This window comes from Eurypyga helias, unplaced genomic scaffold (genome assembly GCF_000690775.1).
Source record: "Eurypyga helias isolate BGI_N326 unplaced genomic scaffold, ASM69077v1 scaffold18996, whole genome shotgun sequence".
NCBI classification, from domain to species: domain Eukaryota; kingdom Metazoa; phylum Chordata; class Aves; order Eurypygiformes; family Eurypygidae; genus Eurypyga; species Eurypyga helias.
Window position 1 is genome coordinate 18178 of NW_010258738.1, and position 27851 is coordinate 46028.

At 42.7% G+C, this 27851-nt stretch overlaps 1 protein-coding gene across 1 annotated transcript; it reads left to right on the top strand.

Moving 5' to 3' along the window:
- The first annotated feature begins 866 nt into the window (after nucleotides 1–866).
- MAP3K2 (mitogen-activated protein kinase kinase kinase 2) lies at nucleotides 867–27851 on the top strand. The gene is made up of 15 exons (XM_010154471.1): nucleotides 867–977; nucleotides 2505–2545; nucleotides 5540–5639; nucleotides 7362–7475; nucleotides 8261–8357; nucleotides 9295–9425; nucleotides 12277–12356; nucleotides 14240–14307; nucleotides 17248–17343; nucleotides 20002–20205; nucleotides 21437–21585; nucleotides 23071–23202; nucleotides 24483–24612; nucleotides 25688–25865; nucleotides 27559–27851. The coding sequence occupies exons 1-15, from the start codon at nucleotides 885–887 to the stop codon at nucleotides 27782–27784; spliced, it is 1839 nt and encodes a 612-aa protein (XP_010152773.1). The 5' UTR covers nucleotides 867–884; the 3' UTR covers nucleotides 27785–27851.

Here is a 27851-nt window from a genome sequence, read left to right on the forward strand (position 1 = left end):
CCTTTTTAATTGTGTCAGGCATTGAAGTGTGTTTTACTGCATCAAAGAAATAACTGTGAGCTGCAAGGATACCTTAGTTCTGCTATTAGATATTGCAAGGAAAACCTGCTATTATAGACTTAGAGAATCACAGAATGTTTTGGGTTGGAAGGGACCTTAAAGACCATCCAGTTCCAACCCCCCTGCCATGGGTAGGGACACCTTCCACTAGACCAGGTTGCTCAAAGCCTCGTCCAGCCTGGCCTTGAACGCTTTCACAAAAGTTCTGTGGTGGTTTGTTTCGTGGTTATTTTTAATTACTCTGTGGGCCATCAGCAGGTGCTCAAACGGTGGAGTTGTTCCTCCAGCAGTTTGTGATGGGCATGACTGTACCTGTTTAGGACAGATAAAAAGTGATTCAAAAGTACTTGCTTTTTCTTTATTTTACAAACTGTGGAGGGAGCTGGGGTGGCCGAGGGGGCAGAATGATTTCTAGTTAACATCTCATCCATTATTTGGACATTATTTGAAACGAAGTAGGTTTTTTTTTTTTTCCCCCTCCACTCTTCCCTTATTAATACAGCCTGCAGTTCTGTAGAGTTGTCAGTCTCTGTTAGGACTTCCGTTTTTTCAAACCTGCCATTAAGTGTGTTTACTGATTAAGCTGTTTATTTCCTTCATCAGTGTTAATGATAAATAAAATAAAAATGTTTGCAGTATGGCAGTATTTATTTTTTATGTTGGCAATGATGTATTGAAGTGTAATATGGACTTAGAGATTTTAGAATAATGCCTGCCTAATTGTGACATGAGACAGTAATGCACTTCAAATGTAACAGTGGTTCACACATCTCTTATCTGGTCTCTTTCTGTGAGCAGATGAGCAGCAAGCTTTGAATTCAATCATGCAGGATTTGGCTGTGCTTCATAAGGCCAGTCGTCCTGTATTGCCCCAGCAAGAAACAGGAAAACCAAAGTCATCTTCGCCTAAAAAACAGGTAATCTTCAACATCCTTACTAACCTACTGAACACGGAATGTCCTGCTGTGACTTCTGTAATTATTTTTCTTGCCAGCCCAGTGAGCGTACCAGAATGAGCTATTAGTCTCCCACGTGCGCTGCCGTTTTCTTTGTTCATGTTCTTAAATTAGCAGCAAAATGAAACGGTATCAGTTCAGAGTGGATCACAGTGTGTGCTTAAATGACTCCAGTCCTGATAAATTGAAGATCATAGGGGTGTTTTGACACTGTATGCAGATTGATGATGATTATTAGTTGATTGGTACCAGACTATTTTAAAATACCAAGGTGTGCTGGCTTGTCCTAGTTGGAATGCTGCTTTAGAGTGGATGTTATAGGTACACTAGGTGGTCCAGCTCTCAGCTCTGTCACGCTGAAGAATGTCACTGCAACAGCAGAAATGTACTTAAGCTCCTTCACTGCATCTTTGTCCTCAAATGTTTCTTTGTTCATGTGCTGGAAATGTGAGTTCTTTCCAGCTTTCCCTTTCTGCAGATACCGAACACAGATGGAAGAGTAGTCAGTGCTTAATTTGGAGGTTTGAACTACTACATGGGGAGATGAGGAGAGGATGTGCATTTTTAGCCTGATTATTGTAATAGCTCTATGGGATTAACTGTATGTTTATTTGATTGGATCCTTAATTGGCAGTCCATTTTTTTTCATGAAACTTCATTTTGTGCAGTCTTGTTTCAAGCTGTTAAAGATCAAAGCATTTGAATATATTTGGCCTTTAAACTGTCAAAACCTGAGGGATACATCTTTTTCATTCCATGCTTTGAAAGCTTTACGAGCTCAGTACGTGTAACACAGGGGTGCTTTGTGAGCGTCATAACTCACTTCTGAGATGTGACTTCAGGTATTGAAGTAATAAGCATGACTCCGAATGCAATTTGTCTTTTTTCTTACAATAGTTGCTAATAACATGTCATTCTTAAAATGATGGTTTTGGAAAACAATTTTGTTTCCATGTACCTGCAGATATTTGCAGGTATCTTTGTTATTGGGAAATTGATTCGTGTGAATGGTGGCTTAATTACATGTGTGGGTCGCTATGGTAATGCTTATGAAACAAGATACATTTCTTAAGCCTGGAATACTGAGCTCCGAAGTGTACGTAAAATCCTGTTCTGGTAGCAGAGTCTACTTGCCTGTTCGTGGTAGAGAATTCTTTCGTAATCAGCTCCATGCTGAATTTGAAATCATTAATCTATTATAATGTTAAACTGCATCGATAGAAAATAACGTGGTTACTGACAAAAGCGTTCAGTGTACTTTAGAATAATTTTTTCGTTCTTTTTACGTGATTTAAGCCTCTGTCAGATACCTCAGCAGAAGTAGTTTGTGAAAATGGTTGCTGTATCAGAAAAGACAGAAAATAAATATGGAATGCCTAAGGATTGTGCTTCTGGTGCAGGGTGATTGAATGGGATTTCGTGACCATCATTAACGGAGGCAGTAACAAACTAATAGTCGTTGCATTATCTTTTTTTTTTTTCTTACAGAATGATGTTAGAGTCAAATTTGAGCATCGAGGTGAAAAAAGGTAAGGGGGGAACACAGGAAAAAGGCTTGTCTTTCAATTATTTACAGAATTCTCTTGGAATCCTGTGATAACTTTTCAAAGAAACTGTTCAAAGTGTTTCAGACATCTGAGTGTGTTTGGTTTGAGCTTGAATTTAATATTGATATGAACACAATTTAAGGAGAATTAATATGTTTAAAATGTGGGCTCCAAGTATACATACACGCAGAAGTATCTTACCCTATCTATGTCCCATGTAATATCCTTTATTTGTCTATCCTTCAGATAGAATTTGTAGCCTAGGACAATTACTGAATTCATTAGCATAGATCTTAAATACAAGTCGACTAGCAAATAATTCCTTTTCCTGCCTCGTGTGTCATAAATGCACGATCATGCGTTGTTGCTGTAACATGCAGAGTAAGAAGCTTAGATCTCAAAGCTCAGTATTGGATTGTACTTTGGAGGAGCCAATCTGAGAATTGTAATAGGGAATTATATTAGAATTTATAATTAGACTGTTTTAGTTGACAATTTTGAATATTCACTTAAAATTTGTTTTCATTTCGTGTACGAGAGGTGAATGATGTACATATTTAGAGGATACAGACATCTGTCTCTATGTAGCTCTACTCTGATGGCTGCCCAAAAGCTTTTACGGAAGTCACTCAACAGTGCTGTGTGCAACTGGTTTGTGGACAACTCATTTTGTCTGTGTCTTCCTGAAATCATAAACTTCCGTTGTACCAGAGAAAAATGGTTCTAGGACAGGTTATAAGATCTTTCAAAATACCCAGTGAAAAAGGAAATAATATCCTGGTCACACTGTCAGTAGAAATAGTAAATTCCTTAAGTAAAGATGGCTTCAGATAAAACCTGTGCTGCTGCTTGGGAGCCCTTCGTGGGGTGTGAATACTGGCAGATACTAGGCGTTAACATTCTTCAGCTTCTTTCTATCGCTCTTCTGGGTGTCATCTAATGCTGCATCGGTGATGGTCCAGTGCTATAAGTGATTTGGAGGAAATAAGTCTTTCCAAGGGCTTTGGAAACTAAGGACACTTTTACCTAGCAGTTGCTGGTGAAGGAAGCGAAAGCATGAATTTAAGACAGAACTGTTTATTCGCTGCCAGTGCATTTTTGTAGTTTATCCTAATTCCCTTTCACAGTGGACTAGGTTAATCAATTCAGTATGAATACAAGCATAAGGGGAGTCTGTGGGCAGATGCCTTTCCCCAGCTTTCGTGCTGCTGGGCCTAACTCTGTTTCAGGCTGGCCCGAGTGACTTGGGCCTGCTTGCCCAGGTCACTGGGCAGCCCAGGATCTTTGCTCAGCATGCATTATAATATTTTTGTTGCCCGAACATGTAGGTCTAAAGATAAAATAATGAAGTGGTGCAAGACAAATATGTTACGCAATGGCTTTCTTACTACTTCTTAAAAAGGGAAGTGGAAAAGAGAAGTGATTCCAGAGTTTCTTTCAGTAGTGAATGTGGCACTGTACCACGGAGTGTGCACTGCAATGGGCAGAGTTCCAGGCTTGCTAAACAGTTTGTTAATTACAGTGAAAATGGGTGTTGGTTTTTATTTTTTAAGATTTTTTTTTTTCCCCAAAGAATTTTAACTGCAAGTGGCCTGGCTTCCAGCCTCATAGCAGTGAGAAATATTGTCCCATAATCAGTGTTCCAATAGAAATATTGGCAAAACTGGCCAGTACTCTGGCCTGTACTCTGCTCTTGTGAGACCACACCTGGAGTATTGTGTCCAGCTGTGGAACCCTCAACATCGGAAGGATACAGACCGGTTGGAGTGAGTCCAGAAGAGGCCACCAAGATGCTCAGAGGGCTGGAGCACCTCTGCTATGATGAAAGGCTGAGAGAGTTGGGCTTGTTCAGCCTGGAGAAGAGAAGGCTCCAGGGAGACCTTATAGCACCTTCCGGTACCTAAAGGGGCTACAAGGAAGCTGAGGGAGACTTTTTACAAGGGCCTGTAGTGACAAGACAAGGGGTAACGGGTTTAAATTGAAAGTGGGGAGGTTTAGATTGGGTATCAGGAAGAGCTTCTTCCCAGGGAGGGTGATGAGGCACTGGAACAGGTTGCCTGGAGAAGCTGTGGATGCCCCATCCCTGGAAATGTTCAAGGCCAGGCTGGATGAGGCTGTGAGCAACCTGGTCTAGTGGAAGGTGTCCCTGCCCATGGCAGGGGGGTTGGAACTAGGTGAGCTTTAAGGTCCCTTCCAACCCTAACTATTCTATGATTCTGTGATTCTAAAAGTGACAGTTATCCTGTGCTAATTTTTCTGCTTCACAAAATATGAGTGCTGTTTCTCTTTTGTATGTGAATGTACCTGACTAGCTTCGTCTCTTCTCAAAACTTTGTTTAATGGTGTTGTTACCATTAAAGACTTCCGTGCAGTCAAGGATCAGTCAGAGGCAGTTTGGGGTATTTGGTTTGAGACGTTCAGCTAAAGGGAAAGCTGAGTCGCTGACCTACTGCTGCACCATTCGTACAGGAGCACGCTTGAAGCACAGTCAGTAACGGACTCGGCAGTTTGAGCGTGCAATTGATGATGGTCAGGATGGTGACATTCGGTTACCTTCCTCGGATAAAATAGTCCTCTGGATTCCCAAAAATGGGACTGTAGGAGTAATTATTTTCTGACACTTAGGGTGGTCAGCCTGTGGTACCCCATTGTCTGTTTTCTGAAGTAGAAAATTTCACTAGTTTTTAAGAATTTGCCTCTGGAATGTACGCATACAGAGCATTGGGTAAAGAAGGAATCCATATGCAAGCAAGTAAAATAGTCATCATGAGGTCTGATTTCATGTGTGATTGTCCCCTAACTTCTTCACTACTTTTCTCTCATTTTAATGACTCAGAATATGGAGGACAGTGAATAAAACGATGGTTCTTATGGTCTTCTCAGTAATAAATTTAATTCTAAGAGTTTTAAGTAATGAGTTGTCAGATTTTCATGAGTAATGGACAAAAATTCTTTGTAACTTAAATTGTGTTTCAGGATCCTGCAATTACCAAGGCCTGTTAAACTTGAAGATCTTGCAGCTAAAGCTAAAATTGCTTTTGGACAGACTATGGATTTACATTACAGCAATAATGAGGTAAATATTCTAATTCTCAGTGACTTACACTTCAATTCTCAAATATATGGGGCTTGTCTAAATTGGGATAGGCAGGAGATGTATGAAGTGTTTTATGAGGAGAATCATATCTTAATAAATCATGTCTCAGACTTGACTGGGAATGGGTAAATTGCCTTCCTGCTCTGCCACAGGACTGTTGCGTGATGTTGGGAAAGTCTTTACCTCCTTGTGCTTTGTCGTGTTTGTAAATATGAAATAACACTTATTCTTTCTTGGACACTTTTTCTTTAAGGATCAATGTTGTTATGTAATTGCTAGAATATTGCATTGAGTCACGTTTAGGTTGGAGAACTGGGCTTAACTGTTGCTTCTCCTTAAGAGACCAGTTCACGAAGTTTTCCTGGGAACAGTGCTAGCACCGACAACACGTTTAGGCCTGTGCAAGGTTACTTCCAGCTTTCCTTTAGAAGTAGAGATGTAGTTATTAGTAGGAAATACATTCACAGATGCAGGATCAATTCTTAGGAGTTAACTCTGGGGTTTGCCTTGAGTCAGCAAAGTGCATGGAGGATTATCCGTGTGCAGGGTTAAGCACAACATAATTGCTCACGCTAACCTGCATCTTTGCAGAAGAAAATGCCTGTAATTGCTGTTTGTTGGTTACTTGCTGCCTTACAAGGCACCTCTGTGAAACTGATCCTCAAAACCAAGATTTCCTACAGAAAGCTTTTGGAGATTAGGAAGGTCTGAAGAAATGGCCATTCGTGATGCTTTAGCCTCGACTCCTTTCTCTGATAGACTTCCAGGCATTTGAGCAGGATTTCTGGTTGTCCTGTTCTGCTCTAGCTGGCAAATCATCCCATCACCTTTCAGAAATGTGATGGTAATAACCTGTCATTAGCAATAAAACTGCAGCTTAAAATGAAGAATATGCTTATTTGTTATCAAGACCTTCATCCCTCATTCTGTTTTCTTTTTGTATAAAAATACTGTATTTAAACTGATGTTGTATTTGAGCATCACTCGCTGAGGCTGTTTACATGCAGAATAGATTTTTTTTTAAAAAAAGTTGTTTTGCAGTGTTAATTTGTTACAAGCAGAGGTTGTAATTTACACTCCTGAAACATAAGCCCAATTTTAATTGCTACAGAACTCAGATCTCAAGTGTATTTAACAGCATATAACTTTTTGTGCTAAAGATACAGGTATGCCAGTTCTCATTAAGTAGATCCAAGTAGATTCTAGTGAGGGCTACAGTTGTTCCATGGGGAGAACTTCAATTCTGATGTTCAGTGGAGAAATTCTGTTACTGATACAACGTCAAATAAATATAGTGGTAATATTTTGAGACAGAAAAATGTGATTTGTGTGCTACAAAATAGGATTTATTTTTATTATACACTTACACTGATTTAGGCGATGGCAAATGCGTTGACGCTGTTGCACATTTCCCTGAAACCTGTAGGATATTAAGCTGTACATGAGCAAAATGGTTGCTCCTTCATTGTGAAGGTTTGTTCCACTATGCTGTACCTATCAAAGGCATCTGAAGGATGAGTTAAGGTCGAACTTCAGGCATTGTGGTGGTAACTTGAGGCATCATTCACTAAATTTTATTTTCAACTTCTTTGGAATGAAAGGATAGATAGCATCAGTTTATTTCTGTCTCTGCGTTTGACTTCCTCATTTCTTCCTTGTGTCCTGTTTAAGACATCTTTTTCTTTTTTACCCTTTTTGTAGCTTGTAATTCCATTAACCACACAGGATGACCTGGACAAAGCTGTTGAGCTGCTTGACCGTAGTGTTCATATGAAGAGCCTCAAGATTTTACTTGTAATACACGGAAACACACAGGTATGAGTTGACACTGTAGTGTAGGTCTGTAGTGACAGGACAAGGGGTAATGGGTTTAAATTGAAAGTGGGGAGGGTTAGATTAGATATCAGGAAGAAGTTTTTCACGGAGAGGGTGGTGAGGCACTGGAACAGGTTGCCCAGAGAAGCTGTGGATGCCCCATCCCTGGATGTCTTCAAGGCCAGGCTGGATGAGGCTTTGAGCAACCTGGTCTAGTGGAAGGTGTCCCTGCCCATGGCAGGGGGGTTGGAACTAGATGATCTTTCAGGTCCCTGCCAACCCAAACCATTCTGTGATTCTATGATTTTGTATTGACTTGGTTTTAACTTTTTCCTAGATCCATTCCTCTCTTCTATCACTGTAGGGGGGGGCAAAAGAAGTGTTCCTTACTAGGATGATGATGTGATACCAGTTTGAGAATCACATAGGATTTGAAGTGACTCTAGTTATTTAATTGTTCTTTAAGTCCTGTGCTGGTGACGCTCCTTTGTGACAAGTTAAATGTTTGTTGTAGCAATTGGTGGCAGTGGGCTGTAGGCTAAATGCTGAGTTATTTTGGTATTACCTGTCACACCACAGCCATGATATTGACAGCATTTGTATTTGTGGTGGTGGTGTTAAATACTGAGAATGAGCTGCTAAAATAGATTAATAGAAATGGGTGAGTTTCTTTTCGCCTCCTTGAAAAAAAGCAATGTGTTGCACAAAGACTTTAAAAGCTCGTGAAGTATTTTCAGTGTCAGGAGTATAAAGTACTAATGGTGGTTTGTAATACACATTTTCAGTCGCCCAGTGTAAATAACTTGGAGCCCTTGCCCTCCCTGGAAGATTCGGACAACACAGTGTTTGTGGCAGACAGAAAAAGGCGGCTGTCTGTAATAGGTAAGATGCGTATTTCGATAGCTTTCATTGTAAAACCTTTTCTAGTATTTTCTTCTTGAAGAACTTGCTCTCAGCACAGACTGTTTGAATTTCTCTTATCAGTGGCTCATTGTACTATAGATTCTGTATTTGAGTATTTTGAATTTTAAGTCAGAGTTGGCCTAAATATATATTGTACAGAAATGTGACAAAAAAAAAAGTAGAGATCAGTAAAGCTATGTGGAATTATTTGTGGTAACTGATGGGTGTCCTAAAAAATTGATGTTGGTATTCCCCTTCATTTTCAGATACAGGAATGAGTTACTGAAGAATGTCTGTTTACATGGCAGTGCATTTCCTTGCTCAGTTTAGAACTCCCATAATTTTTAATCTCAGTGCGTGCACATTTGTTTAAGAAACTTATTGTGGCATTGATATAACCTTTTTGCCTATTCATTTTTAAAGTTGATGTGATGTTAACTTCCAAATTTAATCATGGATCTAGAAAGCTTAATGAATGTTTTTTCAGACAACTAATATACAATTAATTTATTAGGACTAGAAGTATTCGTGGTTTTGCAGATGCGATATCGTACAACAAAAACCTGAAATTCTCCAGAGTGGAAAGGATTAGTTGACATAGGTGGAAGGGTTCGGATTTTTTTTTTTGCTTCAAAAAAAGAAATTTCCCTAGCTGGATATGTAGGCAAATTAAATTTGTGTTCCTATATAAAGAAAATTCCTTTTGATACCATCAAGGCAACCCTGGTGCAAGTTTTTCCTTATTCCCGGATGCCAGATTTTAAATGCTGCTCCTAAGTCTTGAATTGCATAGGCATTGGTGAAATTTCTAAAGCAAGAAGCGATCCAGGCAGGCTCAGTGCCTCTGGAGCATTGGAATAAAGCCCCTGGATTCTGGGTTAGCGAAGAGACTCTGACTGGCCCTTTTCTTTCAAAGGTTCTAATACTCGTGACCGGAGTTCACCTCCCCCTGGATACATTCCAGATGAGCTGCATCAGGTGGCCCGAAATGGATCCTTCACCAGTATCAACAGTGAGGGTGAATTCATTCCAGAAAGTATGGATCAGGTATGTGTGTTTCGTTATAGATAACATTTTTGGTTAGATTGGTTTGTGAAATACTGCTGCTCAAGAAGGGTATGGAACTGTAGGAAAGAACTGCTAAAGAAATAGTGAGAACCCTAGAAAACATGATCTGTGAGAGAACATTAAAGTAATTGTGGTGGTTGAGTTTTGTAGAACCTATTTTTTCTCTGTCCGTCTGTTCAGTTACTTAAATATGGTGCTACAAGGAGAAAGATAATATTCTTCATTTCCGTGATACTGAGTGAGGTAGTGATGGATATAAATTACAGCAAGAGATGTCCACACTAGACAGCACAACCCCCCCTCGTTTTAATGAGAAGAACATGTAAGCAAGAGCACTTTTGTAACTTTTGTAACCTTCCCAGGGGAAAGAGGGGGTTTTAAAGAAAAGTTTGGATCTGTCAGAATTATTTGGACTCGGTTGATACTGTGTTTGGGTAGAGGCAAGGGGATGGCAATGGGCCTGGTATAAATAAGCTTTGAAATAATTTCCGTAGTCACGTTTTTGTGGGGAGGGTCACAAATGTATTCTGTGTTATTCTCCTTATTCACCTGCTTGATTGGTGTGGGCTGTCAGCATACTTAGCATGAATAAAGATCCTGCTCTCTGAATATCGAAATTGCCCTTAAAAACAGCAGGAAAAGTCGGAGGAGGGTAATGGCTCAGAAAACTGGCAGTGGACAAGGAGATATTCTAAGGAAGAGGAAAAATAATGCTGCTTACCGAATCACTTCAAGTTCTTGTTGACATTGGCACCGCGTTCACAAATGGCAAGAGGCAGTGGTTTTTATGAGCTGGCTAAATAAGAGACAGATGATAGAATAAAAATAGAGGCAGAGAGATTGTGCAACTTGTTGCACAATTTTGATGGCTGAGCTGGGAATAGGGACTGAATCTTCCTGTTTCCCACCCAGGGTGCTATGCGTTATCACAGCCTTGTGGTCGGATCTGGCCAGGGCCAGGATTCATTCAGTGAAATGATGACTTTTGGCTTGGGCAAAGTAATATTTGGTCACTGACTGGTCAAACAGACAGATGGTCTCCAAGGGCCGGGATGTCCTTTCACTCCAGAGAAACACGTAACCTGTCAAGTTACCGCTGCTGCGCAAGCTGCCAGCAGGGTTTAAAGGCAGAATTGCACTTTCCTAGGAAGCCGGGTTAGTTCAGCCTAAGCAGCCTCAAGGGCCAGGTTGGGATGTTGGGAACTCGCAACTGTTTGCTCCCTTCCCTCTAAATTGCCGCATCACCTTGGCATGTGTTGACCGTGCTGCCTGCCTCTGTCACAGCCTGCCCCACAGACTGGAGGGGAATTTGGGAGCAGAGGTCTGTGCTCTGCTCTGCTCTCCTGTTGATCTGCCTGAGCACGGCTCCTCGTGCTGACAGCAGACCCAACACTACAGAAGAGATGATGGGTTGGGTAGCAGCGGCCACGGTCTGCTAACTGGAGCACACTGTGTTAGTTACAGAGGTGATTAATCTGGCAGCAGATGGGCTTCTTTCCCCTCTCATCACTCAACGTCCTAGCCACTGTTTCTTTCTGTCTTTGATTGGTGATTGGCAAAGTATGTGCCCAGCACCTTTAGGATGCAGCACAGACCATAAAAATTGGAGAGGCCACTGCTGTACTTAGAGCAAAAGACTGGCATCCCATTCATAGAAAATAATAGATGTGTTATACCAAACCAAACTATTGCAGGAAGGAGCTCATTTTAAGGTAACAAGTGGGCTTTCCACTCTGTTTTTGAATGGCAGACTGGTAAAATTGTCACATTTGCTAATTCAAAATTTAGATTCTGCTTCCACTTTTGAAAAATAAATGTGTAAAACTTTGCAAATCGCTTTACAGCAAAAGAGGAGGGAGGGATGTTTCCTGTAATTATGCTTTAAGGGTGTTGGTGCAAGAGAAACAAAACTGTCAGCCAGTAGAAATGGATGGTAGTCAGGAGGATGCTCTTCCTGACCGCTTCAAGCAACAGCGAAGGGTGCCGATGGTTACTTTCATTATGTAATAGATCTGGCTGAGATAGCTCTGTGACTTCCTCAGGGTGACACGCAGCAGGGTTCTCACAGCTCACCAGCATTGATGACTGGGTTGTCAGAAGTGTTTTAGGGGGAAAAAAAAAAATCTGTCTTTGGTGGTTTTGTAAACTCTAGTTTCAGGTGAAAGTTTATTTTACTTGAAACAGGATTTTGGGTTGGGTGAAAAGGGAACCTGTTGATAAATTTTATGCATTCTCCCTCTTCTTCCTTCCATTTTCTCTTCAGTCCTATTTAAAATTCTGCGTAACTCCTTCGGAGTCTTAACTGGAGAGAAATGGTTGGAAGTTTCTTAGAGTATTTGGTTTTAGCTGTTTTCTGTGATTGTAGTTGGCCAAACTTAAAGCACTACAGAGATTGTATAAATTGCATTCATCTCAATCTGTGTCATCTTTGAGATTTTTTTCCTTTGATGACAAAACCCACAGGTTGTTTTTGCAACTCTCAGCTTTTTGTCCTTTAGAGGCCTTATTTTTGTTGCTCTGTTAAGCTACTCATGCCAGTATTGATAGGGTGTTAAGAGGCAGTGGCATATACCAGGGCAGTGTAGGGGTGCAGCTCGTTGGGCGCAAAGCGTGATGCAGGATTAAATACCCTAACTATATTCTAGTAAAATGTGAGAATTCAGGAAAAAAGATACAATGCAGGTTCAACTGTGGCAGCTAACTTTTCTCTAGCAATTAGTATTTCTGGTTTGGTTATGTTTTTATTAGGCGTTTTCAAAGCAGACATTTTCAAGCATTTCAAAACCAAAAAATTGAACCTGTTGGTCATTCTCTGCCTGTTATTCATTAGATGCTGGACCCGCTGTCGTTGAGCAGTCCTGAGAACTCTGGCTCGGGAAGCTGTCCTTCACTTGACAGCCCTTTAGATGGGTAAGAATTACTTACATTCGTTATTTGCCTTTATTAGATTACATAAGGTATCAGTTGTAACGTAACAGCCACAGCTATTACTGAACGACTTCCAGAAATTCCTCTGTAAGTTACAGAACGTTTATAAAAGCTCATTGAAACTGAATTGCTTACTAATGTACGGAAGATGAAGTAGTTTTTTATTACAATTTGCATTTGAAACACAAAAATTTAGACTTCAGATCCTACAAAAATGCACTGTAGATTTTTACTGGATTTTGCCAGTCTTGCACATGTGAAGTGTATTCCCTGGCAGCGAGCAGCCCCTTCAGATTTGCGTTTCTTAGGTACTGCTGTATGAAGTAAGCTTCTCTTCTCCAAGGTGGAGGGCACTCAGTTTAAGGAGGAGGGTAGAATCATTTGAAGACTTCAACAGACTGTCCCCTCCTTTCCTCTGCAATTGCTGTCCGTTCCTCTCGCCTTGTTCCCGTTGCAGACTTCCCACTTACTTTTCCTTGTGTAAGCCTGTCGGTTAGCAGGAGGCCGTGTGTACTCTGCTGGGTCTGGAGATGTGTTTGCTTGATCTGTTAGGAAACTTGTGTGTGTTGAGGGTCCCGGTCCGCAGTTTCTCAGCCACCAGCGTAGCCAAACAAACGTACTCCTGCTTGACTTATGGTTTGTCAGACCAATCACCATGGGTCTTATGGTGGTCAGATTTGCTACTCGTTCATTTGGAACTGCTATACAAGTAATACTGCTAGTTAAATATTTTATAGGTAGAAAGGCAAAGAGTTGGCAGTCATTGCTGTGGTGATTAACCAGAGCTATAGTATTGCATAGTACCATTTCATTTCAGAATATGTGATTTGATTTCACAAATGCATGTGGTCTAACAAACACATTTTTGAGTAAAATAAGGAGAGTTTCCATTTCACAAGCAAGGAAACAGTAGACATGGATAGTACCTTGTGGTTAGAGTGTGATGGGTTATACACAGAATGTTTAATGTAGCTACATAGGATAGAAATTCTACCACACACCAAATTTTTACTTTTTACAAAGCAATTGTAATTCGACTCATCTTTCTTCTTCAAAGCTGCTTTTGGTTGGTTTTTATTTACTTCATTTATCACCTCTACTTAGTTTGTTTTCCTTTTTTTTTTTTTTTTTTTTTATTCAAATATTTCCTATGAGATGTAGGTTTTGACTCCATTTAGCTTCTGTTCCCCATTAGAGAAATTCTTACCAGAAAAAGGAGGACACTGTTTTGGTATGTTTATGGAAATGTACTGTAATTGGTTGCTCTGACTGGCAACCCCACCCATTCCTTTTGGTGGCTGGGAGTTACATACCAACTGTAGGTAAGAAACAACGTGATCATCTAAGAACCAAAAAATTCTTCATCATTCTATAACTCAGTAAAATTACTCTTCATCCTATGACTTTCATGGAGAGAAGAGGGAATATTTAGAGATGTTAAAAGGTTCCCAGTTTCTTTGGTGACATTTCCTCATGAGTTTTTGTAGGCTGGGTAAGAGGTTTTGCCAGTCTGTAAACCTTTGTGTGTAGCCATCAATGTGTTCAACGTAACAGCACATCTTTGTGGCTTCACTTGTGATAATTCACATTTTTACTAATATCTTTGCTCATTAACAGCATCTGTTGCTTTCTTACACCATTAAGCTCAATAAGCATGTTTTTCCATCGTTACTCATCTTGAATTGTTATTGACACCCATTAGATTTGAGTGTCAAAATTGGTTTCCATGTTTGTAAACCAGTGCAGCAACTTGTATAGCAATAACTTTTCACCAATTATGAGGTGAATTGTGAGGCAGCAAGATTAAATGTTTAAGCACTAGATCAACAGCAGGTTTTCGATGCTGTATGTTTTTACACTTCCAGAGACAACTATCCCAAATCTCGGATGCCAAGAGCACAGAGCTATCCAGATAATCATCAGGAATTCTCAGGTAGGCCAAAACTGCTGGACGTACTAGCTTTCCAGAACTCTTCCTCTTGTAAATAATAGAGCGTAGAAGGGAAACTCACACCGAGGGGTATTATCTGAGACGAACTTAATATGGTGGGAGAAAACAGAGCAACAAAATCCAGTCCAAATGCACACAGTAACAGACACAATGAAATGTAAGATCTTCCAAATGTTTTCTTCTGGATTATTGTGTGTAACACCACTGTTGGTGGGCATAGCATAGCTTAGCTGTGTCTTTGGAAAGAACAAACGATGCCGTGGATAGGGCCACGCAACGATGCGTTCATCTGGACTGTAGTTGCCACCTCGAAGTTGGCGTGTGACCTTGGTTAATTTATTTAATTTTGGAGTGTTGTGGTCTAACTCCAGCAGCACCACACAACCGCTCACTCACTCCCCATGGTGGGGTGGGGGAGAGAATCAGACGGGTCGAAGTGGGAAAAGTCATGAGTTAAGGCAGCTCAATAGGTAAAGCAAGAGCTGTGCATGCAAGCAAAGCAAGTCGAGGGTCTCATTCACTACGCTCCGTCGGCAGGCAGATGTCCAGCCATTGCCAGGAAAGCCGTGCTTCATTACACCCAGCGGTTACCTGGGAAGACAAAGGCCCTAACTCTGGACATCATTCCTTCCTCCTTCCTTCTCCCAGCTTTTGCTGCTGAGCACAACCTCATGTGGTGTGGAACACCCCTTTGGTCAGTTGGGCTCAGCTGTCCCAGCTGTGTCCCCTCGCACCTTCCTGTGCACCCCCCACCTACTTGCTGGTGGGGTGAGAGAAAACCAAAAGGAAACCAAACCCCTTGATGCTGTCTCAGCGCTGTTCAGCAGTAACATCCCTGTGTTGTCAGCACCACCGTGAGCACAAGTCAGCATAGCCCTGTAGCAGCTCCGGTGAAGAGAATTAACTCCACCAGCCAAAACCAGCACAGGAGCCTTTGTTTTCTCCTGTGTAAAATGAGGGTGGCTTTGAAGTGCTCATGACTCATGTCACTGAAAGCAGCACCAAGTGGAAGGGTGGCGGAGAAGTGTGTGCTGTGCCTATCAGCTCCTCATCACCACTGGCGTTGTCTTCATATGATCCTTTGGCTCGGATCCAAGTTGTGTGTGGTTTGGGACACACAGTGCAGTGGGAACCTTGGAAGTGCTTTGAAGTGTCTCTCCTGGACAGAATTGCCTTGCTACAGAATTCTGCTGTGGAACGATAATGAGCTTCCAGCGAATCTGGTGTGTTTTGTGGGTTTTGGTTTAAAGCTTCCTTTTACGTTTTGTTCATGAAGCTTTACCCAGGTAACTGGTGGTGTGGGTTTTTTTTCTTTTAAAGATTCCAGAATGTCTAACAGATTGCACCACTTCAAAATGAGAAGAAAGCTAGAATTATGCGTAAGGAATAGTTAGGTGGCAGAGATAATACCAAAAAAAGTTGGAAATATGAGAAATTAGTTTGCCTTTGGTCATCTTAATCTAGGTTACTTGTGTGTGTTTATTACAGCTGCTTTTCTGATGACCTTGCAATTTTTTTTTCCCCGATGAGATGCTCTGGTATTTTAACAGAGGGACAGACAGCAGTCACTAATTCCTATTCAGTATTTATTCCCGTGATTTGCTGTGTAACAAAACCAGGATAGGCTACAGGGTCAGAAAACATGTCCGCCTGGCCTGGTCTTCTCTCCTGCAGCACACAGCACCAGGCTCCCACCGTGAAGTGTCTAACATTCCCTCCTCGTGGTGTATTCAGAGTCATGTGTGGCTTAAGGGCCCTGCAAATGCAAGGTGGTGTTCTGTGATTTGATGGAACATTTTTTTCTTCCACAAGCTTTTCCAGTCCCTGTTTCAACTAGTGTAAACTTCTTTCCGTATCAGCAGTATGTTGTGACAAGGGATTGTGCAACTTCCTGTGTTTTATGGAGAAGTGTGCCCTTTGTGATTCTTTTTTGTGACAGACCTCTTTGTCTCCCTTTGACCTATCCTTTCCTAGCCTCTAGCGGTCTGCATTCCTTACGGAGAAGCAATTTTTGTATCTCATCATCTCTGCACTTTTAAATCTTTTCTAGTTTTACTAAATCCTTTGAGACGAAGTAGACCAAAACTTTGTTCAGTAGATCTTCGTGACATACAGCGTTTAATTTGCTCCTTAGCCAGAGAGTTCAGGTGCTGCTTTATTGGAACTCTGTCGCAGTCCTTTACACCAGCCTGCATTGACTTTCACCTGCCGTTTTCGCATCCGCTCTCGCAGACTCTTAAGGGCTTTCTGTATTTCCTCTGCGGGCTTCGTTTCTCCAAATGGTCTTGCCACCTCCCTACTCATCATTCTGTACGGAGAACTCGTGCATCATTAAACTGCGTGAGTTGTAGCCCAGATTCCCGTGCAGCTGTTGACCATGTACTCCCATCCTGTGTACTTTTCTAACCGCTTACTCATGCGTGAGGGACTTCTCCCTTTATCTTATGAAGACTTCAGTAGTCTTTAGAAGAGGACCTATTAAATGTGTATTAGTAATCCGACCTGTGTTGACTCATTTGCCAATTTTTCATATTCATGCATCTTTAAATTTTATTCTTTGTAATAGTTTCTGCCAATTTTCCTGGTGAAGTGTAATTTCCTAGAATTCCTCTAGAAACTATTTTTAAAACTGGAGTATTTGAGTGTGCTGCAGTCCTCTGACATTCTTGTAAGCAAGTGGTTACAAACCGCTTGAGCTACTGAATTCTTGGTTCTTTGGAACTCTTGACTCAATGTCCTTGTAGTTTGTGGGATTTGTTAGGTCCTTGGCTTTTGTTCTATAGTCTTTTTTGCTCTGGTGCTTCAACTAGAAGCAGATCCTCTGGTATGTTCCTCCATGTTTAAGTTTATAATACCAAACTGATTAATTTAATATGCTATTGACACATTTTAAATTGCGAACTGTATCTTTTTATTTTCTAGTCGAGTATGATATCCCGATATTTGAGAAATTTGGAAAGGGGGGGACCTATCCCCGAAGATACCATATTTCATATCATCAGCAAGACTACAATGATGGTAAGTGTGAATACTGCAAGGGTTCTGCTTTGTCAATCTGATTTTTCTCTCCTTAAAAAGGGAAGAAGAAAATTTAGATTGTAACATCTCAGTGAGTGAAAGTGTTAGAGAAATTGGAAGCTTAATTTCTTTCCCCAGACTCACTTGCTAAACTTCTAATGATTGCTAGAGCTGCTGAGCAGTCTTGCCTCTGGTAAAATTAAGGATTACAGAATTCATGACTCATAGGCACAGCGATGAAAATGTTCTCTGCCTTTGGCATCCAGTGGAAGCTTTTGACCTTTGTGACCTTTTTCTACCCAAAGTGGGCATGTGGCTTAGTTTGTCATTTCTTGTTTTGCTTAAAAAAAACCAAATACAGTGGAGGTCCTGTTGACAGTTTCTCGGGTTAAAAGAGTAAATAAAGTTGAAGAGCAGTAATTTGGACCGAGAATTAACAATTAGCTGGTGGAATCAATTGTTGAATGCAAGGTAGCACCTGCTGATGTGGCCAAAAAACTGATTAGAACAGTTGTAACACTGATGTGAATTCAACCCACGTTAAATTTCCGAAGGAAGGAAAGAGGGCGGCTGAAGGATTGTCTGACTTGAGGGAGTGTCAAGCACTACTTGTGAAGTGTTAAGAAGAAACGTCTCCAAAGACCAGATGGTTTCATTTGCAGCATGGAATGAGCACAGCAAATAGAATTCTGTTGCAGAAATACCAAATCGAAGGACTCCAAGGCAGCTTCCGGCATGCCCTTGCTCTAAGGCAAGAGTAAAGGGGCACAGATCCGATGTGCTGACATTTAAGTGAACTCTAAATTGACTTGAGGAGGAGGGATGATAGTTTTCTTTAGGTAACTAACTTCTGAGATAGAAGACAGAAGTGGTAAGATAAGCTAACTCATTTTCCCTGCAAATGAAAGTAGTAACTCATTACTCCCTTCTAACACAGTGAAAAATGGGTCACTGCCCATATATAACACTGTCACACGCACATCTGTGTTCTCAGTTTGCTTCTTCAAGCCGTAAGCCTCACCTCAGACACTTTTGCAAGTCTCTGTTTTGGTTGGTTTTGGTTGTGCTGTGGTTTTTCCCATGCACACCCCCCTCCCCCTGGGTCTGTTCTCCATTCTTGAAGTGCCCAGAGCTCCATGGAGTACTCTGGCTGAGGCTTGCTTTTCCCAGGGCCGCTTTATAACTTCAGGTGTAACCAGGACTCTACCTAACAGCCATATTAATGCATTCTGGAACGACGCTTCAGCTTCTGTCACCGTACTGGCTGCTGTTCAGGCTGTGGTCTGTTACAGCTCCCGTACCCTTTTCTCTGTGACTGCTAGCCAGCCATCTGTGAGCACTTTGGGGTTTCTGCCTTTGACTGCTCTTTAAGGATGTATGCTGTGCTTCCTTACGGAATGTAACCTTGTTGATTTCTGAATCATCTCCAACTTACTCATATCATTGTGGATTTTGATTTGTATCTTTAAACGGGCTTCCAGTCACACTTAACTTGGTGTCCCCTGCAGTATTTCAGTCTGTTGTGTTCCACCATAGACACACTGTCAGTGAAAGTGGTGTCTGGACGTGGGCTGAAGGTAAACTGCTGTGGGTGTCCACTTACATTATCCTCCCGTTTGAGAAATCACTCCTCACTGCTCTGAGTCTGTCTTGGGTGGGCTCTACGTAGTGCCTGTGCAACTCTTCACTACTTAGTTTCTGAGAATGTCCCAGTGAAATGGGGAAATTGGATTAGCTGCATGTGACAAACCAATTATGGCGGGTTTATCACCTTATTATCTTCTCAGTGGTATACAAAACTGCTTAATAATTTGTTTGCCTATCTGTCTTGGAATTGAAATTGGCTAGTCTATAAATCTGAGTCTGCTTTTCCAAAGATATTTTAACTGCCTCCTTCGGTCCCCTGGGAACTCCTTCTCCAGTGTAATACCTGATGAATCAGAGACTCCTTTGGCTATTTTTGAATTCTGTAGGATGAAACTTCATCAAGCTATGCTGACCTCAAAATGATGGTGTTATCTAAATATACATGAGTTGTGTTAGTCATTGTATTGTAATGAACCTTTTTCAAGATTAGTGCCTTTTTTTTTTTTTTTATTCTAATGCTGTAGCCATCTCTGAATTATGCTGTGTTGGTGACTTTTTTTTTTTAGTATTTTTTGTGGTCGTCCTGTTGATTTCCATGTGTAGATCCTTTTCTGCCTTCAATTCTCACTAGTTTACAGGATGAAGATGCCAGCCTGGGCACCACGGTGATGTAAACATCTCTCTTGCTTTCCTATTTACCAGAAATTTGATATTCACACCTTGATAGAGCACTGAAAGTAGAGGCAGGGCATTTTCCTCTCTCCTTTCACAGCCCTGCAGGTTTCTGAAGCACATCAGTCACATTTCAGAGCAGTTCCAGAGTGTCTGGTCCCAGGTTTTGGTTGCTTAAACTAGGTTTTGTTTTCGACGTAATCCTTACATACCTCTGTGATGAATGTTTGTTTTCTTCCAAGTGGAAAGTAAACCAGTGAATTTCACGATGGTTATATCACATCATGGGCTGCGGAAGATTGGAGCGACGTTACAGGGCACTCATAAAGCATTTGCATATGCAGCCTACGTGGCGGCATTTCCTGTAGTGTAACAGTGATATGTTGTGTATCGTTGAAGGCCGTAAAACTTTTCCAAGAGCCAGAAGGACTCAGGGGAACACCTTCCGCTCACCGGTTAGTTTCAGTCCCACCGACTCGCTGAGCACCAGTAGTGGAAGCAGCGTCTTTACACCGGAATATGAAGACAACCGAATGAGGAGGAGGGGAAGCGACATAGACAATCCTACCTTGTCAGTCATGGACATCAGCCCTCCCAGCCGCTGTAAGTTGAGGCAGTTTGTGACCTCCGCTGTAAAACTCTCTTGGCTTTCAAGTATGTCATGACAGAGCTGAGCTTGCCATCGAAGTACATGCAGTTGCATACGGTGGGCTTCTCTCTCTGTAGGAAAAGTCAGGACTCTGCTTAGCTGTTTTTTCATTGCTTACTGTGCCAACCTTCATGTAGATTTTCACATGGAATTTACATCTGTGATAACAAAATGCTGTAAAGTACTGTGTCCAGCTGTGGGGCCCTCAACACTGGGATATAGAGCAGTTGGTGCGAGTCCAGAGGAGACCACCAAGATACGGAGGGCTGGAGCCCCTCTGCTATGGGGACAGGCTGAGAGAGTTGGGCTTGTTCAGCCTGGAGAAGAGAAGGCTCCGGGAAGACCTTATAGCACCTTCCAGTACCTGAAGGGGCTACAAGGAAGCTGGGGGGGGACTTTTTACAAGGGCCTGTAGTGACAGGACAAGGGGTAACGGGTTTAAATTGAAAGTCAGGAGGTTTAGATTAGATATCAGGAAGTTGTTCTTCCCGGAGAGGGTGGTGAGGCACTGGCACAGGTTGCCCAGAGAAGCTGTGGATGCCCCATCCCTGGATGTCTTCAAGGCCAGGCTGGATGTGGCTTTGAGCAGCCTGGTCTAGTGGAAGGTGTCCCTGCCCATGGCAGGGGGGTTGGAACTAGATGGTCTTTAAGGTCCCTTCCAACCCAAACCAGTCTGCGATTCTATGAAAATAGTTTTCATGGTTTGTTAGACTCCTGCAGTCACAGTAGTAGGTTGCAGTTAGTGTTTGGTTTTGCAGATATTGGTCAAATTTTGTGATAAATTGTATGCCTTTTGTGGTACTGGTTTATGTCTGTAATGGCATTTCAGGAGCAAATATACTTTGTGATGACTTCAGCAGCTGGTACATTTTAATCACACCTTGACTTTAAAAAAAGTGTTAAATTTGCTCTAACGTGCTTCACCTGTTTCTCAGATTAGCTGTTACTAGTTGCTTTAAGTATGTCTGTCAACAGAAATCATTTTGCGAATCAGTTCAAGTAACTTGGTTTTCCATCTTGCAGGGAGGTTGGTTTGATCTCTACCTGACATGGGGAGATTTAGGACTCGTGGTCTCTGTTGTTGAAAATGTAGTCTTTAAAAAAATATTCTCTGTGTATTCCAGTTTTTCTAGGTCAGCTGAATAACAAGTTCATTTGATAACCAAACCATACTTATATTTTCAGCACCACGAGCTCCAACTAACTGGAGACTTGGTAAACTGCTGGGCCAAGGTGCATTTGGCAGAGTGTATCTGTGTTATGATGCTGATACTGGACGGGAGCTGGCTGTTAAACAAGTTCAGTTTGATCCCGACAGTCCAGAAACCAGCAAGGTAAGTGATACCAAAGAGAGTTTGTAAAGGTCTGCTGCTGAAGTAGCATGTGCCAGGCTTCCTTCCCCTGAACAGGACGTTTAAAACACGCTGTGTTTTCATGTCCTTGTTTTGTTAAAGCTGCAGAGATTTAGTTTGGCCACCTGGTTGTAGTGTAGGTTTTTGATGTGCAGACATATCCTTATGAACAAACATAACTTGGTGTGGTCTCAGTCTGTCCAATTATCCATTATGAAGCGTGCTCTGAAATAGATAATTATTTATATTTGAACTAGTGTAGGAATTAGAACAAATTCTATTTATAAACAGAAAAATCTGTATTAATTCAAGTGTTCCCAAAAATAAGTCCTTGACGGTATTTTGTTTGGCTGTGAAGAGAGTTTGAGATTCTTACCTTGATCTTTTGGGAGTTGGGGTAGTTTTAATTAAAAAATTAGGCATTAGGGATAGCTGCTGTTATTCACTGTATTTCTTTCTGAAGAGCAAAAGTTTCATTGTCACTTCATTCTCTCTCTAAAGTTGAGCTTGCCCTTCATTAAATACCGGACATGTGAGGAGAGAAACTATTCAAAAGTAGCAACAATCTTCTGTTTCTTTTTTTCCCAAACTGTACTTGCTGCTTTTTACAGGGTGGAAAAAGAATGGTTACTTTTCCCACATTAGGACTGTGTTCTGCACTGTGGGGAGCAAGGCCGGGGATACAGTGGGTGTAAGCATGACTGCAGCATCGAGTGCCTACCAGTTATAGATGTTGCTACTAGTGATGTAGGATCAAGTTCAGAAAAGCCAGGAATCCTTCATGCTGTAGATTTCTAGTGTAGCTGTTGTTGCTGCTTCTTTACAGTGGTACAAAACAACCAATTATGCTTTGGACATGTTAAATATAAGATAGTGTAGTCTCTTCTGTAGCAACAGCCTTGTGACTTCACTTGCCATAGCATTTTGTAGCGTGTGCCTTGGTGTCAGAAGATGCGTTTTGCTTCTAACCTCAGAAGTGTAAGGGTGTTGGTAGCAGTCCATGACGGGTGAAAAATAACCTTTGAAGGGAAATTTGGAATGCAGTTTGAATTTGTGGGTGTTTTTTCAGCACCTTACTGGACAGTCTTCCAACAGGCCCTGCTTCCTGTTTGCAGAGTGTTTGGTGTTTCGGATAGCTCCAGAGAAAGCACCGTCTGTGCACATTTTTGTGCGCATTGATACCTGCTCCGGAACAACTGTCACTTTAGAGAAACAGTAAAACAATAGCAGAATCATCTCAAGGTTCATTTTTAGAGAAGCCGTGATTTTTTTTTTTTTTACTTCCCTCAATCTAATAATGATACGTAAGGTTTATACACTTTATAACAAGAAAATAGGCAACAAGAGTATTGCGTTACTCAGGTTACACACCCCTTCACTGTGTACAAACTGTGCTGCTTAAAAAAAACCCAAAACATCATTACTGCTGCATCAAGTGTGGTACGTCTTGTCTGCTCCTTTGTTTAGGAAGTCAATGCACTTGAATGTGAGATTCAGTTGCTGAAAAATCTGCTTCATGAAAGAATTGTTCAGTATTACGGCTTCTTGAGAGATCCACCGGAAAGAACGCTCTCCATATTCATGGAGTACATGCCCGGGGTAAGCAAAAGACCGGTCCGCTTCAGCCTTCTGCCCCGCGCAGCGTGCTGACCCCCCCACGCAGACGGACCTGCACACGGGTGGTAAGGAAATGTCCAGGTGAGCAGCAGTAGCCAAAGGTGGCTACCGACAGGTGCTCGCCGCAGCCAGTTGTCTCCATGGCTTGGTGGGGGTGTCGCGTCTACAGTGGTTTGTGCAGACGTTCCTTGCATTTGATTTTGGCGTGGGAGGTGCCTGGCAATGCCGTGGAAAAGGCCGCACTATCGCTGTGAACTCCCCAGCGTTGGCATTTCTTCTTGCCACGCTTCGCCCTGCGCTAGTCACCATCCCGCCTGCCCGTGGTGTGGGGGAAACAGCCGACGGCTGAGGGAATAAGCACACATGCTTGGCGCTTGTTTTCTGCCTGGCTCTTGGGTATGTGCCGAACCGTCTTTCGGCTGTCTCATTAAGAACATTTGGAGGTTGGAAAACTGTAGGTTTTGGTTTTCTCACCCAGAGGGGTCAGCAACGCTAAACATATAATGTGCTCCTGTGAAAACATGGGCTCTGTCTCTGAGCACTTATGCCTTCTGCTCTGCTGTGAGACTCCAGGGAAGAAAAGTGGTGGTGGGGCTTTTGTAGTGGGTGGGTGTTTTGGGCTTGGTTGGCTTTTTTGTTGTGGGATTATTTTTTATTTTAAAGGTGAGTTCTGGGCTTTGTTGTAGTGGGGAGGGACTTCTTGAATTGTTCTGGGCTTGGAGGACCATGTCATGGAAGTCATCCTACCAGTCTGTAACTCTGCGTGACAAGTGAGACTATACAGAAATAGTAGCAAACCCATGGATTTTTACTTAATGCCATTTCAAGCCGAGGCTTACCTCCTAATTTTTACATAAAGCACCATCCTCCGGCATCTGCTGGGGTTTCTTCCTGAGGGTAGACTAACCAGGATAAAGAGGCCTGTGTTTTTTCCAACTTGAGTATCACCATTTAACCATCAAAAAAGCCGAGAGTAGTGTTTGAGTACAACTCCTGCGTTTTGCTTTTTTTCTGCGCATCAGAACTGTTCGGCTGCGTGACAGTCACCAGCTGGGCGTGTCGGTATGTGGCTTCCTTGAGCCTCTTGTTGCACAGGGTTTGTGTTTTTCTCGGGGGAGGTAAAACTGCGTCAGTGCTTTTTAAGCAGAGGAGTGTTGCAGCTTCAGGTGTCTGTGTTTCGGGCATAAATGTCATTGAACTGCGGTGTTAGCCCGCTTGTGCTTCTAGAAACATTGGTGTGGTACACTTCTTGTTTGCCACAGGGCTCCATCAAAGACCAGCTGAAGTCGTACGGAGCACTCACAGAGAATGTGACTCGTAAATACACGCGGCAGATCTTGGAAGGAGTTCACTATTTGCACAGTAATATGATTGTCCACCGAGATATTAAAGGTAAGGATAGTTCTGTGCACAGTTCACTGCAGGTTCTTTTCGAGTCTTGTGTCAGGCAATACAATGTCATTACGTCTGAAATGCCAAAGCACTGACTTAACATCAGTGAGATGGCTTTCCGTCATGTGTCCTTGTCCCTGTTGCAGCCTGAGGGGGGAAAATAAGCATCTTGGATGCTCTGGCAGACTTCTGAAGCTGTTTCTGTAGTCTCTGTCTGCAAAACAATCACAATAAATTTATTTCTGATTTTATTCTAGCATTAGTGGCTTTGAATGTCATCAGAAGGATTTGCAATGACATTATCCTTATCAAAGGATGATGTCATTGCAAATAGCACGTGCAGAGGAAAGTATCACAACTCCAAAGCTTATTTTTACAGTCTTATTTCATCAGTGATATAGAGATTACCCAGCACTTCTCTGGTACAAGAAATATCTGGCAGAGGTGATTGCTGGGTCACACGACTCGGACTTCCTCCCTTGCGCTGCCAGCAGGCCCGAGGAAGCAGACCTGGTTACATTTTCAGATGGATACTGGGGACTTGCAGGTGCTGCGTAAGCAAGTTACAAATATGTAGGGAGATGGTGATGTGCAAAATACGTGGTGAACACCACACTTGTGTTTCCTAAAACCTTTACCATTTCCCTGTCGCTTTGTATCAGTGGCGTTTGGTTGGGGAAAAAAAAAAGGGTTTATGGCTGTGAGGTCGTAGGTGTTTATGCAGGTAAGTGGGAGTAACACGGTTTAATGCAGTCTGAAGACCTTTTCAGTTGTGTGGTAACTTCTCTCCTATTTCTTTTTATTTCCCTTGTATGGCACATTCCTTGTTTTGTCAGGAAGGCTTTCCGCGAAGTGCCTGGCACTTCGCGGAAAAGGCCTGGGCTGGAAGCCAATTCATTACTTTCTGAATCTTGGAATAGAGTAATGGGAATGAGCAGAGAAAGGAAATTCTCTGTCTTGGAAGTAGTAGCTGATCTTGCATTGTATCACTGAACCCAAACTTGTGTTACCGTTTTCCACGCCAAAATGTTCGTGGGCCTTTTGTGAACGTCGCGCTGTGTCCCCTTGGTTCCAGGAGCAAACATTCTGCGAGATTCAGCCGGCAACGTGAAGCTTGGCGACTTTGGGGCCAGCAAACGACTGCAGACCATCTGCCTCTCTGGGACAGGAATGAAGTCTGTCACAGGAACTCCGTACTGGATGAGCCCAGAAGTTATTAGCGGAGAAGGGTACGGCAGAAAAGCGGACATCTGGTACGTTAGAAAACTTCCCCACCAAAAGGTGCCGTTACCGAATGGGCTCTTTGTCAACAGAGCGTGGGTGTGCGTGGTGTGAGGGTGGAGCATTTCTTTTTGGGCTCGCAGGAGGTGACAGGTGTGAGCACTGACGGTCGGTCATACTTGGAGAGTGTAACACTGCAGTTTGGGAACTTGTCACTTGGCAGTTCCTCGGCCTATTGACCTCGGGGGGGTAAGAGAATCCTTTGAACCGACCTTGTGTGAGGTTAGGGTTGCCAGACTGTAAATCCTGCAGAGGCACTGGGTGAAAGTAACGTGGAGCTTTGACGCATCACTGAAGTCATTGTCCTGCAGCGAAACTGTCACTGAAATACCTTTGATGCAAGGCAGGGAACAGAGTGCTGGTCCTTTAAAAGACGAGCACGTAGGAATGAATTAGCCAGAGTGAAATGGGGGGTTGGGATTAAATAGGTAAGAATTAAGAGGGAGGGGTACACTTCAGAAGTGAGTGTTTGTGGTGCGCTGTGGGGTATGACACCGCTCCAGCCCATGGCCAGGTGATCTTGGCAGTCAGGCTCCTTGTGAGCACACAGGGCGGTGGGTAGGCAACCGCAGATACGCAGGGGCAGTAACATGTTGTGCGTTTGAAAAGGAACCGCTTTATATCCAACCCCTGGTGCTACTTAAATGTCAGGGAAAGCGGTTTAGACACTTCAGATCACTTAGGAGCTATTCTGCCATAGGTGAGTCTGTAGAACAGCCTTACAGATTTCAGGCAGTTGACTCGTTCAACCTTGAAGTGTTTTTATCAAGGTTAATAAATGTGTTTTGATGGAGAAAATCCTGGTTAAAACTAAGAAAAAAAAATACTGAAGTTGGACTTGTGTCATTCAGTAAATCTTTACTGTGTAAAGAAATGTGTATCTCTAACCATGAAACTTCTCAGAAGCACCTTGAAAAAGCCTAAGACTTCCTGAAAATTGGGAGATTATTCCAGCCTGTCCATTCTGCGGCATCATTCACTCGCAAGAGGCTGATCTTGCAGGACTTAGGGAACAAATTTTTTCTGGCCACGTGCATGCCGTTCAGTCTTCCGAAATCCTTCAGATTTACGATCTGTACACCAAGATTGTTCATGGTCTTAAAATTGTGTTTGCAATCTATTTTCAGTATCCTTACCTAAAGAGGAGGGTACCACTGAAGTACGGCTTTAAACTTTCCGACTTCCCTGTCCGTTTGCCCATCGCTACCCTGTGTGTTTCTGAAGGGCTGGCACAGCACCGGGTGCTCTCTAACCTCAAAACGTTCCTGTTGCTTTTCTTGCTCATGAAGGCCCGACGGAAACACAGGCTTTCGATGCGTTCCAGCCCTGCAGGTGTCCAAAGGGCTGGGCTGCGAGGGGCGTACAGGGTGCCCTGCTGAGCAGGGAACGGCGGCAGCGCCGCGCCGGCGTTGCCCACAGAGGTCCCTCATCGCCTCTCTGCCGAGGTGCCAGCTTTTGGCCTGGCGGATGAAGGTGTAGGTAGCGGTGAGCTGGAGTGCCTGGCTGTACGTGCCATCTCGTACACACCTGTTTCCCAACGAGGTTGCTCTGGGGTGGAGCGGATGCTCCGTATCTGTGGTACGTCGGTAGCTGTGCTGTTTCTTGTTCTCCTAGAAGGGCATGACTCTGTTGTAACCTGCTGTCTCACTTCTGCCTCTGTTTCAGGAGCGTAGGTTGTACGGTGGTAGAAATGCTCACTGAGAAGCCCCCGTGGGCAGAGTTCGAAGCAATGGCTGCCATCTTTAAAATTGCCACTCAGCCAACCAACCCCCAGCTACCACCTCATGTCTCCGACCATGCTCGGGATTTCTTGAAACGGATTTTTATCGAGGCCAAGCTGCGACCGTTTGCAGATGAACTGCTAAGACACACGTTTGCACACTGTCACTAACAGCCTGCCTCGACTCAGCTTGCGTCTACTGCGTTTGTTTTCTATTTGACTGCACTTTTCTTTTTTA